The 14,995-nt window shown below is 46.7% G+C and overlaps 1 protein-coding gene across 1 annotated transcript; it reads left to right on the top strand.

The window, feature by feature from the left end:
• Window positions 1–6,818: 6,818 nt before the first annotated feature.
• On the top strand, window positions 6,819–13,952 carry LOC119808954 (cytochrome P450 1A2-like). The gene is made up of 7 exons (XM_038321550.2): window positions 6,819–6,952; window positions 8,050–8,886; window positions 9,448–9,565; window positions 10,135–10,224; window positions 10,485–10,608; window positions 11,410–11,496; window positions 13,274–13,952. The coding sequence occupies exons 2-7, from the start codon at window positions 8,059–8,061 to the stop codon at window positions 13,566–13,568; spliced, it is 1,542 nt and encodes a 513-aa protein (XP_038177478.1). The 5' UTR covers window positions 6,819–6,952; window positions 8,050–8,058; the 3' UTR covers window positions 13,569–13,952.
• Window positions 13,953–14,995: the final 1,043 nt, after the last annotated feature.

Here is a 14,995-nt window from a genome sequence, read left to right as displayed (position 1 = left end):
GCCCATTCCTTCCACTGTGGCTGTTAGCCCAGATAAGTTTTGGTGACAATGGATGTAGGTATCTGTTACCCCAGTGCTCAGTGGGGAGGTGAAGGTCTTGGCTTAGAATCTGAGCTTGTGGCCCTACAGCTTCCCTGAGCAGGAAGAGCCAAAGCCTGGAAGCAGGATGCCAGAGCTTTAGGCTCTGATTTCATCTGCCCCAGGTCACTGTGCCTGTTCTTTCTGGCCTCAGTTTCTCCAGTTGAGAAGAAAAGAGAGGCTGCCTATTTCAGCTAATGAAGTTATGGAGTCAAAAGCCTGGTAGAGGACAGGAGCCAAGTAATGGGGCCTCCTGTTCTGCAGTATTCCTGGATGCAAGGCCCAAAAGGAGGTTTTCCAGAAAGGTGAGTGGGATTCCACGACTCTCTGGAGCTAAGGCATTGCTAGGGACAACAGAAACAGGAGGAAGACAGTGACTGTAGAGCAGGCTGAGGAATCCAGAAGGGTCTGGCTCCCACTTCCTGTCAGGATTTATTTCTACACAAGCTCTTGCAGTTCCCTGGTTCTGGCTCCAAAGTGGGTAACAGGGAATTTCTTAGTCTGAGTAGAGATGCAGTGAGTGGACCGGCTGTGAAGAAGGCCACTCCACCTCCTATGTCTCCTGCTTCTTCTGTTGTCCAGCTTATCCCCTCCCCTTCCTTTTCTCCTATTCCTCATTGCTGCCTCCTCCTTGTTTTTATTTTTGCCAGTCTTCCTGTGTCTGCTCAGTACTCCTGGCTGGGCTACAGTTACTATGTAGCCCAGGCTGACCTGGAACTCATGAAAATCCTCTAGCTTCACTTCTTCTAGGATTAGGATTATAGGTACTTGTTTGCTAATCATTATCGTTACACACTGGGAGCTCAATATTATTGTTGCCATATACACATCTGTAATGCAGTTTTGGCAATCATTTCTTCCTCACAAAGACTTCTATATCTTACTAATTTTCAACATGCAGATTTCCTGCATTGGGGCATAGAGGAAGAAGCATCAGATTGGATAAGGATCATATCTATGGGGCCATGAAGAAGTGCTGGAACTGACAGCAGGTGAACTCTAACTTGCTGTGGAAAGGAGATGGGGGGGATGTGTTATTGAAGACTCAAAATGGAGACTACTAGAAACCTAGATGGGCAGACCTGGTAGATTATGCAAGAGGCTCTGGTTTCTATCTTCAGATACCAAAGGATCTGAGCAAAAGTGGTAACAGAAAGCTTTTCACACTCTGGAAGGCACAGTGGGGAAGAAGGAGTTGACAGCGTCCAAAAGCAAAGGGGACTCCATTCTCTAGGGAGCAGTGATAGGGACCTTGATGAGACTGTGACCACGGGGCTAGACAGATGTCAAAATGAACAGAGGTGTTCTTGGTCCTTCAGTCCATTTCCAGCACAGAAGCCTGGGTAATCTTGCTCAGGTCACACCAGGTCCACACTACAGATTCTCATCTTCCTTGGAGGTGGTGGTGGTGTACTTCTGGCACTGGGCAAATGTCAGGAGAACATCCCCCATTCCCACAGCTCTACCCATAACCAGTCCTCTGGAACCTCTGTGCCTAGGAGGTGTACCCGCTACAGGTGCATCCCCAGGTAGGTACCCGCTACAGGTGCATCCCCAGGTAGGTACCGGCTACAGGTGCATCCCCAGGTAGGTACCCGCTACAGGTGCATCCCCAGGTAGGTACCGGCTACAGGTGCATCCCCAGGTAGGTACCCGGGAGGCTTCATTCTTCATTCCACACTTTTACCCCTGCCCAGTGTCATCTCAGACAGCACTCACACCCCTGGCAACCCCATTGCGGTTGTAAACTGACCTCTGTTTATCATTTTTGGTTCTATTGACTCCTTTTTATTTTTCCACTATTTCAGTCTCTGTGTTGTGTTTCTTATCAGCTGTCTCCCCCAGCAGAGAATAAACTCCATAAAGGAGCATTAATTAGCATCCTGCACATAGCAGGAACTTGTGAATATTTAGGCCTTGCTTGTGAGTGGGGTGGAAGATGAGGGGAGTTTTTATTTGTTTTGCTTTTTCTGTTTTGTTGTTTTGTCATTTTTTGTTTGTTTGTTTTGTTTTGATGGCCTTGGTCACAGAGGAGAGGGCAATGTTATTTCTGGGCTTGGGAGCTCACAGGGAGGGCAAGTGAAGACCTTAGTTAGGAACAGGTGGAGCTAAGTCAACAAACAAGTTTAGCTTTCCCCCTTAGACTCTCACATAGGGAACACTCTTCGGGGCCATAGAGTGACTCCAAACAGCCAGCAAGGTGTTCCAGGTGGTGCTGCTGGGTGTCCTTCCACTCAAAGTGTGGACACAGGTTGTGAGACCTTTGCTCTCAGGCAGATGCTGAGCTTCGCACGCAAGCCTGGCCCTTTGCACTGCCTGACTTTGTCTACTTGTGCTCTTGCAAAACCTAGACCATTTTTTTTCTCTAAGGACCCATACCCACGCCCCAAGAGAAACTGGCACTTTAAGAAGTTCCCCTCCCACTGCTAGCTTGACAGCACTGGGACCCCTACCCGGTTGTGAGCTGGGTAGCTGGATGGTCCTTTTCACACCAGCTGACTTTGACATGGGCACCTTGTTCCCTTCTACGTGGGGCAGGGACAGCCAGGGGACCTCTCCCCCCAGAGGATGGAGCAAGCTCACACACACATGACCTTAAAACCTAGTGCCAGGCATCTCCACCCATTGTGAGTCCTGACTCTACTGCAGATTCAACTGCTTTGGGAAGTTCCTCTCTTTTCACGGTTGCTGTAGTATTTGGGATAGGAATTGTACATCTTCTTGCCTTGTGTAGTTCAGATCTTTTCCTAGAATCAGTACCTTCTGAATTGAGCAAACTTTTGTTTGGTTGTTTGTCTGAATTAGGGTTTCTCTGTGTAGACCTAGCTGTACTTGAACTCTGTAGACCAGACCGGCCCTGAGATTACAGATCCACCTGCCTCTGCCTCCTGAGTGCTGGGATTAAAAAGCCTGCACACCACCTCCCGGCTGACTTGGGTAATCTTGTCTTAACTCTCTCCATCTGTAACTGAAGCCTGAAAGGTAAAGTGACTGCTCCAAACTACCGGACTGACCTGCACTGCAGAGAGACTCTCTCGGCTGGGCACAGCCTTAAAGCAGTCTAGAACAAAGCTAAAGAGAAAGTGTCCTCTTACTTTTTGTTAAGTTTGTGGAGGCTCAGAAATGTGAGCCTAGTAACATTGTAAGTTCCTGGACAGCCAAGGATACAATAGTCAGATCCTGTCTCATAATAAAGGGTGGGGAGGCATATAGATAAAATAAGTCATGGAATTCAGCTAATGATAAAGAAGAAGAGAAATCTGTATGAAACTCAGCCTGATTTTCTGACCTGTTCCATTGAGTGAGCTGAACGCAGTGAAGACTCAGACAGGAAACTGTATTCCCTCCTTCCCAGCTGTCTTCACACTGGCTCTGTGACTCTGTCAGAGTCCCCATCCTTGTAGTACTTTCTCTTCAGGACTGCCAGCTGACAGATAATGGCGCGGAGATTTAATATTAACTATGAAAGCTCAGCCTTAGCTTAGTTTTCTTGCTCCTAACTCGTTCTAATAACTGAAACTAACCCTTGTTTTTTAATCCTCATTCTTCCATGTGGTTTGTTACCTCACGTCTGTGCTGCCCATCCTGCTTCCTCCTCGTCTGGCTGACCCCTGAAACTTTCATCTCCCCAGAGTTCTCCTTCTGCCCAGAGGTTCACCTATACTCCTCTACATAGCTACTTGTGGTTCAACATTTTCTTACACCAGTCACAACAAACCACACACTTTACAAACATCCCACAACACATCCTTGACACTTGAACAAGTTGATCTTGAAACTTTGTGTGTATGTGTGTGTGTCTGTCTGTCTGTCTGTCTGTCTGTCTGTCTGTCTCTGTGCCTTGGTGCTCACATGGAAGTCAGAGGACATCTTGCAGGGAACTCTTCCTCTCTCCTTCCACTGTATGAGTCCTAGGAAACCAGTCTTTGGAATTGGATGAAAGCACTTTAACCCACTGAGCCATCTTGACAGGCAAGAACGTCTGTGTGTGTGTGTGTGTGTGTGTGTGTGTGTGTGTGTGTATGTGTGTGTGTTATTAATGATACATATATTTCTATTTTTTTCCTGAGACAGGATTTCTTTGTGTAGCCCTTGTTGTCCTGGAACTTTCTCTGTAGACCAGGCTGGTTTCCAACTTGGAGATCTGCCTGCCTCTACCTCCTGAGTGCGGAGATTAAAGGTGTTCACCACCACTGCCTGGCTTATTTTTTTTTTAAGTTTTAAAATTTTATCTATTGTGTACTTGTGTGTGTAAGGAAGAGAGAACACATTTGCCAATATGGGAATGTGCCAAGGCACACATGTGAAGGTCATAGGTGTAGAGGGAGGCTGCTTATTCATTTCCCAGCTGCCCAGACCCAAATACTTCAACAGAAACTTGATTAATTACAGCACTGTTTGGCCTATTAGCTCAGGCTTCAATTTGACTAACTCTTTCACCTTAAGTTAACACAGTTCTATTAATCTGTGTATCACCACAAGGCTGTGGCCTACCGGTAAAATTCCAGAGCGTCTGTCTCCTTTGACAGCTACATGGTGTCTGCCCACTTTCTGTCTTTATCTCAGTTCAGATTTCCCACCTGGCTTTACTCTGGTAGGCCATTGGCCAAAACAGCTTTATTCATTATTCAATAAAAGCAACACATATACAGAAAGACATCCCACATCACATAGGACAATTCCTCATTCTATGTGACTCCTGGGGATCCAACTCAGGTCATCAGGCTTGGTGACAAGCACCTTTACCCACTGAGCCATCTCAACAGTACCAACATGTAGTTTTTCTAGGCTTTTTCTACAGAACCACCTGAATGGTTACAGATATCATGAAACTCCACCTCTAAAGCACACAGCATTAACCTCCTAAGAACAAGAACATTGTCCCACAAATGTCAGATTGAATGAGAATGGCCCCCATAGACCCATACATGTGAATACTTGGTTCCCTGTCACTGGAACTGCTTGGGAAGGATTAGGATGCATAGCATGTTGTTAGAATGGTGGAGGAGTTGTGTGTCGCTGGGGCGGGCTTTGAGTTTTCAAAACTCCACACCAAGCCCAATCTTGATCACTCTCTTCCTTCTGCCTATGGATAAGGATGTAAAGCTCTCCTCAGCTACTGCTCCAGCGCCATGCCTGTCTGCTTCCTGCCATGATGATCATGGACTAATCCTACAAAACTGCATTCAAGCCCCCAATTAAAGGCTTTATATTATAAGGGTTGCCTTGGCCATGGTGTCTCTCACAAAACTACAGCAGTAACTAAGATATGATGTAAACATGATTGTACGTCACATTTGAGAAAAATTAGTATTCATTCAAGAATGTAGTTTATTCTCCAGGCCATATCCATGAATCCTGAATTATCATTCCAAAAATGTCTTCTGTGACTTTAAAAATTGCCCTTTGTTAAATATAGACTCTAATCCAGTTGATATATTGCATTTATTTGCTTATTAAAGAGTCTTGCAATGTAATTCTTTTGTCTCTTGGTTCTGTGTAGGGGGCAAGGTCAATTAATAAATAACCAGACCAGGTCTATTCAAAAGATTTTAATAATTTAGGGAAAACTTATATGACCAAAGATCCCGCGAATGCCAAGAGTGCAGGAAACCAAAGAGAAAAAACAAATGCACACGGATGTTTTATAGACTATGTGTGGCCCCGGGGTGGGGGGAAGAACCCCTCAGACAAGGTGACTGGCTGGGCTTCCCCTTCAGTTCTGGAATGTGTCTAGTTTGTTGTTGTTTCCCCTGCCTCCCTACCCAATGATGTTGACTATGAGTCCAATCCGGTTGCTATAAGCAGCAATTCAAACCATGAATTTTCTTCATTGACTTTTAATTCCTTACCACCATAAACTGGAAGGAGGGTGTAGAGAGAGTCTCTCTTTAGAAATACAAATTTCTAAAGAAAATAAAAGATGGGGGAGGAGTCAAAACACATTTAAGTGCTGGAGTCCTCATCAAGTATGTTTGTGGATGTAGGTTCAAATACACACACACACACACACACACACACACACACACACACCACAGTGGTGGGCATGTTGAGGTAGATAGAACATACAGGTGATGGTTAATCTTCAGTGTCATCCTGAATGGATTTAGAGTCACCCAGAAGATGCCTCAAGGGCATACCTTTCCAGAAAGTTCAACTGCACACAGAAGACCCATTCTTACTTGTACCACACCATGGACTACATCATTTCTAGACTTTAGCCCCTGGTTGGAGAGAGAGAGAAAGAGAGAGAGAGAGACAGAGAGATAGAGAGAGAGAGAGAGAGAGAGAGAGAATTAACAGCAGCATTTATCTCTCTCTGCTCCTTGCTCCAGATGCCATGTGACCCGCTGACTTGTGTTCCTGCTGTTGTGACTCCCAAATTTGTGAGTCAAAGCAACCTTCCTTCCTTAACTTACTTTTATTGAGTAGTTTGTCAATGGAGAAAAGTCAGTAGAATAATGCAACTCCCTCTCTGCCTTCACAGGGAGCATGAGCTACCCCTGGTTGGCCTGGCCTGGGGTCTAGATATGTCCCTTTATTTGTGGTACAGTGCAAAAGAGTATATGCTGTACACAGACTTAATTCTTACACCCTGAACCCTAAAATGCCACAGATACTTATTTCCACCAAATCAGAACATCTTCTGACCCAAAGAGCTATTCCTGTGGCTTGACTAGAATGAGGAGCAGAGGGATCTTGACCCAAAGCCAAGAATTGATCCTTCCAACTTTGCTCAGTATCCAGCTTTGATATCAAGTGACCTGGACAGTTGGGCCAGGCTGGAGAGGGTGGTGTTATAAAAGCCCAATCATCTGAACCCAGAAGTCCTGGACAGACTCCTACTCTGTGATCTCCAGATCCTACCATTTAGGTATGTTTGCATGTCTTTTCTGATCATGGCATCAGCTTCTATATCCTAAATGCTATTAGAGATGGAGAAATGAGGACCCTAAAGGAGATCTGAGGCTTTGCTCCTTGCTTCTCAGCCCTGGATCTTGGCTTCTCCTTCTAAACCTTTCTCTCTCTCTCTCTCTCTCTCTCTCTCTCTCTCTCTCTCTCTCTCTCTCTCTCTCTCTCTCTCTCTCGTGTGTGTGTCTTTGTCTCTGTGTGTATGTTGTATCTGTCAGTTTGTTTGTGTGTCTGAATGCTAGAGCTCAGAGGACAACTCTCAGTTGTCAGTTCTCTCTGTCCACCATGTGAATTCCAGGGATCTAACTCAGGTTAGCACGCTTGGCAGGAAGGGCTTTGAACCACTGAGCCATCTCACTGGCTTCCTTTAACTAGGCAGTTTCAAATAGGCTATCTCTAAGAACAGTTGTTTGGACTGAGTAGATAAGAAGAAAACACCTGCCTGGCATTGAGGAGCCTTAGACCTAGCTGTAGCCCACTGCAACCTCTAATCATGAAGGTCAATGAAGGCTCATTTTTAGAGGCAATATCTTTGCTTGGTATTGATAAAGAGTCATGGAGGGAGGGGAATGCCACAGATCATTGGGATGATTCAAGGGACACTGACCTTCTGTTGCTTGGGCAAGGGGACATCTTCTGCTCCGTGATTGTGTATAGGGCTCCCACAGGGATCCCACATTGTTTTAGACTCTTTGGCAGAAAGCACAGCAAACACTCTGCAATTGGGGCTGTTGAGGAGATGTCTTTAGCTTCATTTGCATCTACTCCAGTCTCAGAAAAGGAAATGGGAGAAGATATAGACAGGAGAGCCTGGAGTGGAAATTCAGACACTAAAGCTGGGAAACGTAAGGCTTGTAAGGCTCTTTTGCAGCCCTTGAATTCTGCGATGGGGTGAGGGCAAATTCCTGAGGGAGCAGGACGCATGACAGGTATATCTTCACTGTCCTGGTGTATGGCTGAAAGTCAAACAGAAAGTGTCCCAACTGAATGAGAGAGTGAAGGAATAAAGGGAGGCTCAGAATCCATGCTAAACCACCCACCCTTCCATTTCCCCTGCAGCTGGTACAGATGGCATTGTTCCAGAACATCTCCTTGACCCCAGAGCTACTACTGGCCACTGTCATCTTCTGTATAGTATTTTATGTGGTCAAGGCTTTAAGAACCCGGGTCCCCAAAGGTCTGAAGAGTCCGCCTGGACCCTGGGGCTGGCCCATCATTGGGCATATGCTGACCCTAGGGAAGAACCCACACCTGTCACTGACCAAACTGAGGAAGCAGTATGGGGACGTGCTGCAGATCCACATTGGCTCCACGCCTGTGGTGGTGCTGAGTGGCCTGGACACCATCCGGCAGGCCCTGGTGAAGCAGGGAGATGACTTCAAGGGCCGACCAGACCTCTACAGTTTTAATTTCATCAGTAATGGCCAGAGCTTGACCTTTAACCCAGACACTGGACCTGTGTGGGTTGCCCGCCGCCGCCTAGCCATGGATGCTCTGAAGAGTTTTTCTATAGCCTCAAACCCGATGTCATCATCCTCTTGCTACTTAGAGGAGCATGTGAGCAAGGAGGCTAACCATCTAGTCAGCAAGTTCCAGAAGCAGATGGCAGAAGTTGGACACTTCGAACCTGTCAACTTAGTGGTGGAATCTGTGGCTAATGTCATTGGAGCCATGTGCTTTGGGAAGAACTTCCCCCAGAAGAGCGAAGAGATGATGAGCCTTTTGAAGAGCAGCGATGAATTTGTGGAGAATGTCTCATCAGGGAATGCTGTGGACTTCTTCCCCATCCTGCGCTACCTGCCCAACCCAGGCCTCAAGAGGTTTAAGAACTTCAATGATAAATTTGTGCTGTTCCTACAGAAGACTGTCCAGGAGCACTATCAAGACTTCAACAAGGTGAGACTGGGAGGCAGATAGTAAACCCATCACTCACAGGCCCAGAGAACATTCCCTCACATCCTACTCCACGGTACTCGGACTGCCATGTGCTGCAAGTACTAGGAAGGCTCAGGACCACTCATAGCACCTGTGACCTGCAGTCACGCCCTGTTCCCGACCCCAGGGCTTCTCCTAACCCCAGAAAACAAAGGCAGGTGAATGGAGCCTTGGCAGAGCTTTGCAATATGGGTGTTGTTAATTTAAAGGCCATTGTTCTGTAGGAACATGAATTTCAACAGGGGCTAAGTTACAGTTTCAGGTCACTTTTCTTCCCTGTGTTCACACATACTTCTTCCTTCTCTGAAACCCGACCCCTGGGGTTAGGGGAAGAAGGGTCAATGGCACAGGAAATGACTATGCTCTATTTAGGGCTGATGCCAGTTCAAAACTCTGAGTCCCAGCCCAGTGCGTGGAAGGCAAGGCAGATCCTAGGCAATGGGGACATCTCAAATGGGATGGGGCATAGTCTGGCATTTGGCTCTCAAAATGCTAAAGTTCCTCTAAATTTGTGTCCCCTAGGATAATATCCAGGACATCACAGGGGCCCTGTTCAAGCACATTGAGAACTCCAAAGACAACGGTGTCCAAATCCCTCGCGAGAAGATTGTCAACATTGTCAATGACCTCTTTGGAGCTGGTAGAAGCCATGTCCCTGCCCCTTTCTCCATCAGTGGCTATTTACCCATACCCACCCTATCTACTAACTCACCAAGCACATGGCAGGTGACACAGGACAGACAAGTGTGACCTCATGATGTGCCATTGACTCCTGGGAGAAATCCACCAAGTCCCTATTGTTTTGGGCCCTTGGTTTCCTTACCTGGAAAGTAAAAGGGTTCTACAAACTGGAGTCCTGGTTGTAATTTCAGCAGTTGACTATGAAACCAGTCTTTAATAGGTTCTTGTTTGCTTTATTTAGTTGCTTCTTACTTGTTTTGTCTGAGACAAGGTCTCATCTCTGTATCCAACCCAGGCTGGTCTCAAACTTGTGACAATTCTCCTGCCTTAGACTCCCTAGTGGTGGGATTATATGTAAAAGCCACCATGCTTGGCTTCAAGTTTCTGTTGAGGACTCAGCCCTTCCCTCAGCATACACAGGGATGGGAGCCCGAGAGGATAGGCTTGCTCCGTTTATGGCAAAGATCATTTAAATCTTTTCCTTCTCCCTGCTGTCCTTTCTCCTTCTCCCTACTCCCTGCTGCCCAGGATTTGACACAGTCACAACAGCCATCTCCTGGAGCCTTTTGCTCCTTGTGACACAACCCAGTGTGCAGAGGAAGATCCACAAGGAGCTGGGTATGTGTTGCTCTCAACCCTCTAGTCAGAGAAGCTGTGAGCCTCCAAGTCACTTGTTGATCTACAAATACGTGTTCATGTGTGTGTTATATATAAGTCCTGGGACATAGCATCCTCCACTTGTGCATATAAGGTGTGGGTGGACCGTGGGGTCTCAGAAACGTGAGTAAACATAGGACAATATAGAGTGACCCTAGTATAACAGGGGCACATATGCAAGGGGCAGACAACACCCCATGAGCTCTGCCTGTGCTTTGCAGACACAGTGATTGGCAGGGATCGGCAACCACGGCTTTCTGACAGACCTCAGCTGCCCTATCTGGAGGCCTTCATCCTGGAGACCTTCCGATACACATCCTTTGTCCCCTTCACCATTCCCCACAGGTAAGGGCCCTGTTCTGTGCCCCCTAAGTGATCATACTGTTCACCAACCCTGTTCCTGAGCTCTGGAAACAACTCGGGCTGTATCTCATTCCTGAACATGGTAACTTCAACATCTGACCCCATCAATCTCTGGTCTACCTCACCCAGTCCAATCACTATGGCCTAGTGGTCACTCACCTCCACTTGTGTTTGCTCCCTATGGAATCTTCTGCTCCTGCCAGGCCCTCCTCACCGTCCCTCACAAGGGTAATCCAGACACCTGTCGACATTGCTTAAACCAGACCTTCTGCCTGGAAAGTTGTCTATCCATTTATCTGGCTCCCAAATTCTACCCTTAGCAAAGGTCAATCCTGACACATGAGTCTTTTTCCATCTAGAAGCCTCTTTTGGCCCATCGGCCAAGTAGAGCTTCATCCTCCAAGGATTTGTAAGATTTAGAGCCCAAGTTCCTCGAATGTGAGAGTGAACATTCACCCCTGCCCACCCCACAGGCTAGTTATTCCTGGTACGAAATCTGCAGACTCCCCAGGGCAAGGCCCATCCCCTGATTGCTTGGCTTCAGAGACTGCCCCAGTGCACATCTGAGCACAAGGAAAGTCTAGTAAAGAAGTGTTGAAGTTGTAGGACAGGATCCCAGCAAAAGAAGGATAATCCCCCCATGTTCCCTGCCCTTCACATGACCTCCCAGGATGGGGCTTGGAGACTGTAGTAATCAGACACTGGGATGCAGTGGAGGGAGGAACACGCCACACCACAGCTTCTCCAAGCCCTGAGCTGGACAGAGCTCTCTTCTCTCCTCAGCACAACGAGGGACACCTCATTGAATGGCTTCCACATTCCTAAGGAGCGTTGTATCTTCATAAACCAGTGGCAGGTCAACCATGATGAGTGAGTACTTAGCCCTGGTGGGAAGGTGAATGCTCAGTAATCAGGAAGGTTGTCTGTTCCTTCAGGAACTGCTTATGTATAGACCAACACTCACTGATACATAGCCTGTCCCAACTGACAAAACTCAGAGCCACTTCCTAAAACTCAGGGTACAGAAGAACGTACCTAGGTATCTGGTGTGGATGGTGAATGCCTGTAATCCAGTCTCCTCAGGAGGCTGAGGCCGGAGGATTAGAGTAAATTCAAGGTCAGTTGAACTTCTTGGCTCGTCTAGTCTGCAGATGTCTCTCAAGAAAGGAAAGAAGGAGCCGGGAGGTGGTGGCACACGCCTTTAATCCCAGTACTCGGGAGGCAGAGGCAGGCGGATCTCTGTGAGACCAGCCTGGTCTACAAGAGCTAGCTCCAGGACATGCTCTAAAGCTGCAGAGAAACCCTGTCTCGAAAAACCAAAAAAAAAAAAAAAAAAAAAAAAAAAAAAAAAAAAAAAAAGAAAGGAAAGAAGGGAGGGAGGGGGGGGGGGGGGGAGGGAGGGAAAAAGAAGGAAAGGGAAGGGAAAGGAAAGGAAAGGAAAGGAAAGGAAGAAAGAAGGAGAGATTGACTAAGAAGTCTCCCTGTGCCCCAAGGTCCCAGTTGAATGGATAATGAGGATACATTATATGAATTATGGCAATGGTCTATTGACCTCCTTGGAAAATTCCTCTCTAATTTGTAGATAGGCAATCCATCCAGACCAGGACATATTGACATGAGAACCCATTCATATTTGTATTGTCAAATTTTAGTCCATAAAGGAAGCATAAGCCAAGCAAGCCAGTAATTCCTCTTTGCTACAGGCATACAGGGAATAGGAGGGAGAGAAACGTATTTTCCTTCTTTCAATTTCCTTTTGATAAGGCATTATTTCCTTCAAGTAATGACTAAGAGCACTGGTAGTGTGTGTGATGTGAAATGTCCTAGGATCCATTCCCAGAACCACAAAAAAAGGAACTGATCAAACCACTATCAGTCATTTGGTTGTGTTCCAACACACCTTAATCCCATCACTTAGGAGGCAGAAGCAGGCTGACCTCTGAATTCTCTGACAGCCTTGTCTATAGAGATAATTCCAGGACAGACCCTGTCTTGAAAACCCAACACAACAAAACAAACCACTGTCTTGCATCATGGGAATGATTCAGCAGGTAGTCATGTGCCGCCACACCTCACATCCTGAGTTCAATCCCCAGGCCCCACATGGTAGAAGGGGTGAGCTGACTTCTGCATGTTGTCCTCTGAACTCCACATACACATAAAGATTTAAATAAAATTATAAATTAAAAATTAAAAATAATCAAAATCCACTCTCCTTACGATGGGTCCTTTTAGAGAGAATGTTATTTTCAGAAGCAATACCATGATTGGAGGTGCAGCTCTGAAGGTAGAGTGCCCTCTACCGTGACCAAGGCCTGGGTCCATCCCCAGCACCAGGTGTGGAAGCCCAGGCCTTCATCCCAGCACTTGGGAGGTAGATGTCAGACTCTCAAACAAGGTGACCTGGGGTTATTCATGGAGTCCAAGGCCAACTTCAAACCCACAGAAGCAAACAAACACAAGTCTGAAAGCAAAAAAACACAAAGAACTATCACAAAGGAGATAAACACCAAGTCTGGTTCCTTCCCCACAGGCTCTTGTTCCTGTCCGTCTTTTCTAACACTGAGCTCCCACAGAAGCTGGGAGGACATAGCTCCCTGTTCCTCCCAGAGCCCAGCCACTCAGATCCTGTCTGTTCCTCTTGCAGGAAGCAGTGGGAAGACCCATTTGAGTTCCGTCCAGAGCGGTTTCTTACTGAGGACAGCACAGCCATCAACAAGACTCTGAGTGAAAAGGTCATGATTTTTGGCCTGGGAAAGCGTCGGTGCCTTGGAGAGACCCCGGCCAGGTGGGAAGTCTTCCTCTTCTTAGCCATCCTGCTGCATCAGCTGGAGTTCAGCGTGCCACCAGGCCTCAAGGTGGACCTGACACCAACCTACGGGCTGACCATGAAGCCTCCGATCTGCAAACACCTTCAGGCGTGGCCACGGTTTTCCAAGTGAAGATGGCCCAGGCAGGGGTAGAGGCAGCCACGGAACACCAACTTTGTTTCTTTCCCCTTCTTTTTAAATCACAGCTTTTTTGGAATACAATTCTTTCACCATTTAATTCACTTCCAATCAGTTTTAGAATATTGTCTATCATACCCCACAAACTTATACCCATTAAGATTCATGGCTCTTCCTCCCAACCTGTCTCCCTTGCCCTCCAGATGCTAATCTAGCTTTTGACAAGTAGATTTGCCTACTGCCACCGTTTCACACAACCCATGATGTATGGTCTGTGACTGGCTCTTTTCCCTTAACACAGTTCTTTCAAAGTTCACTCCTGTGGTCTGTAGGGTAATAAACCTCGGTTGCTTGAGCCTGAGACTCCAGCAGGCCTCATTCTGTTTCCTCATAGTTAATGTGGGCTCCTCTTTCCTGCTTTCTCTTCCTCTCTTCTTCTAGGACTCCAGTCTTTGAATACTTAAAAGGGACAGAGAGGAAGGAACCAGCCTGTGGTGGACATGTCGTCCCTATGTCCTATCCTCAAAATGTAGAAGCTGTGACTTTTCATGGTGAGGGGAGAATCACAACCCCAGATGTATGTGGGTTGACAGGCACCTGGCCAGATGATTCTGTGACCAAAGAAGATCGCTGTGCAAGTCTGAGGACCTAAATTTGAACCCCAAGGCCTCATGTATAACATGTGGACATGGCCATACCTGCCTATAACCCCAAAGCTATGAGACAGAGATAGGTAGATCCTGGGAGCTTACTGGCCAGCCTAGCAAACAGCCAGCTCACAGGTCCGGTACGTAATCCTGTCTCAGAGGAATAAGGCACAGAGTGACAGAGCAGGATCCCAGACACACTTCTCTGGCCTCTGAATGCACATGCATGGTTTGGGCATGCACACCCCCATGTTCATGTGCACATACACACAACACACCAGACACAAACACAAAAGGGGAAAATGAACATACACCTCATAGGATGGAAGATAATTGCAAAATATACATCATGTCAGGTACATGCAAAGACCTTCTATAATTCAAAAACACCCCAGTTTAAAAGTGGACAAGGGACTGGAGTCAACGATTCTCTTAAAAATATAAACAACTCGGGCTGGAGAGATGGCTCAGTGATTAAAGAGCCCTGACTTCTCTTCCAGAGGCTCCTGGTTCAATTCCCAGCAACTAAATGGTCACCCACAGCTGTCTATAGCTGCACTTCCAGGTGATCTGATGTCCTCTTCTGACCTCAACAGGTTCCAGGCATGCATATGAAACACAGATATATACATACTGCCAAACATCCATACACATAAAAATAAATAATTCTTTAAAAAAATATAATGACCAATGAACATAAGACAAGACGTACAATACCATAAGTCCCTAGGGAAACATAAGTGAGAACCACAATAAGGTGAGATTGGTTGAAAA

Source organism: Arvicola amphibius, chromosome 3, assembly GCF_903992535.2.
Source record: "Arvicola amphibius chromosome 3, mArvAmp1.2, whole genome shotgun sequence".
Classification (NCBI taxonomy): Eukaryota; Metazoa; Chordata; class Mammalia; order Rodentia; family Cricetidae; genus Arvicola; species Arvicola amphibius.
Note: the sequence above shows the minus strand (reverse complement) of the source record. Positions and strands in the feature narration are given on the sequence as shown.

Bases quoted from the DNA above. Each gene is read 5' to 3' on its own strand.
- LOC119808954 (XM_038321550.2), top strand. From the start codon at position 8,059: ATGGCATTGTTCCAGAACATCTCCTTGACCCCAGAGCTACTACTGGCC. The intron at 10,609-11,409 runs GTAAGGGCCCTG...TTCTCTCCTCAG, and splicing joins CCCTTCACCATTCCCCACAG to CACAACGAGGGACACCTCAT. The intron at 11,497-13,273 runs GTGAGTACTTAG...TTCCTCTTGCAG, and splicing joins TGGCAGGTCAACCATGATGA to GAAGCAGTGGGAAGACCCAT.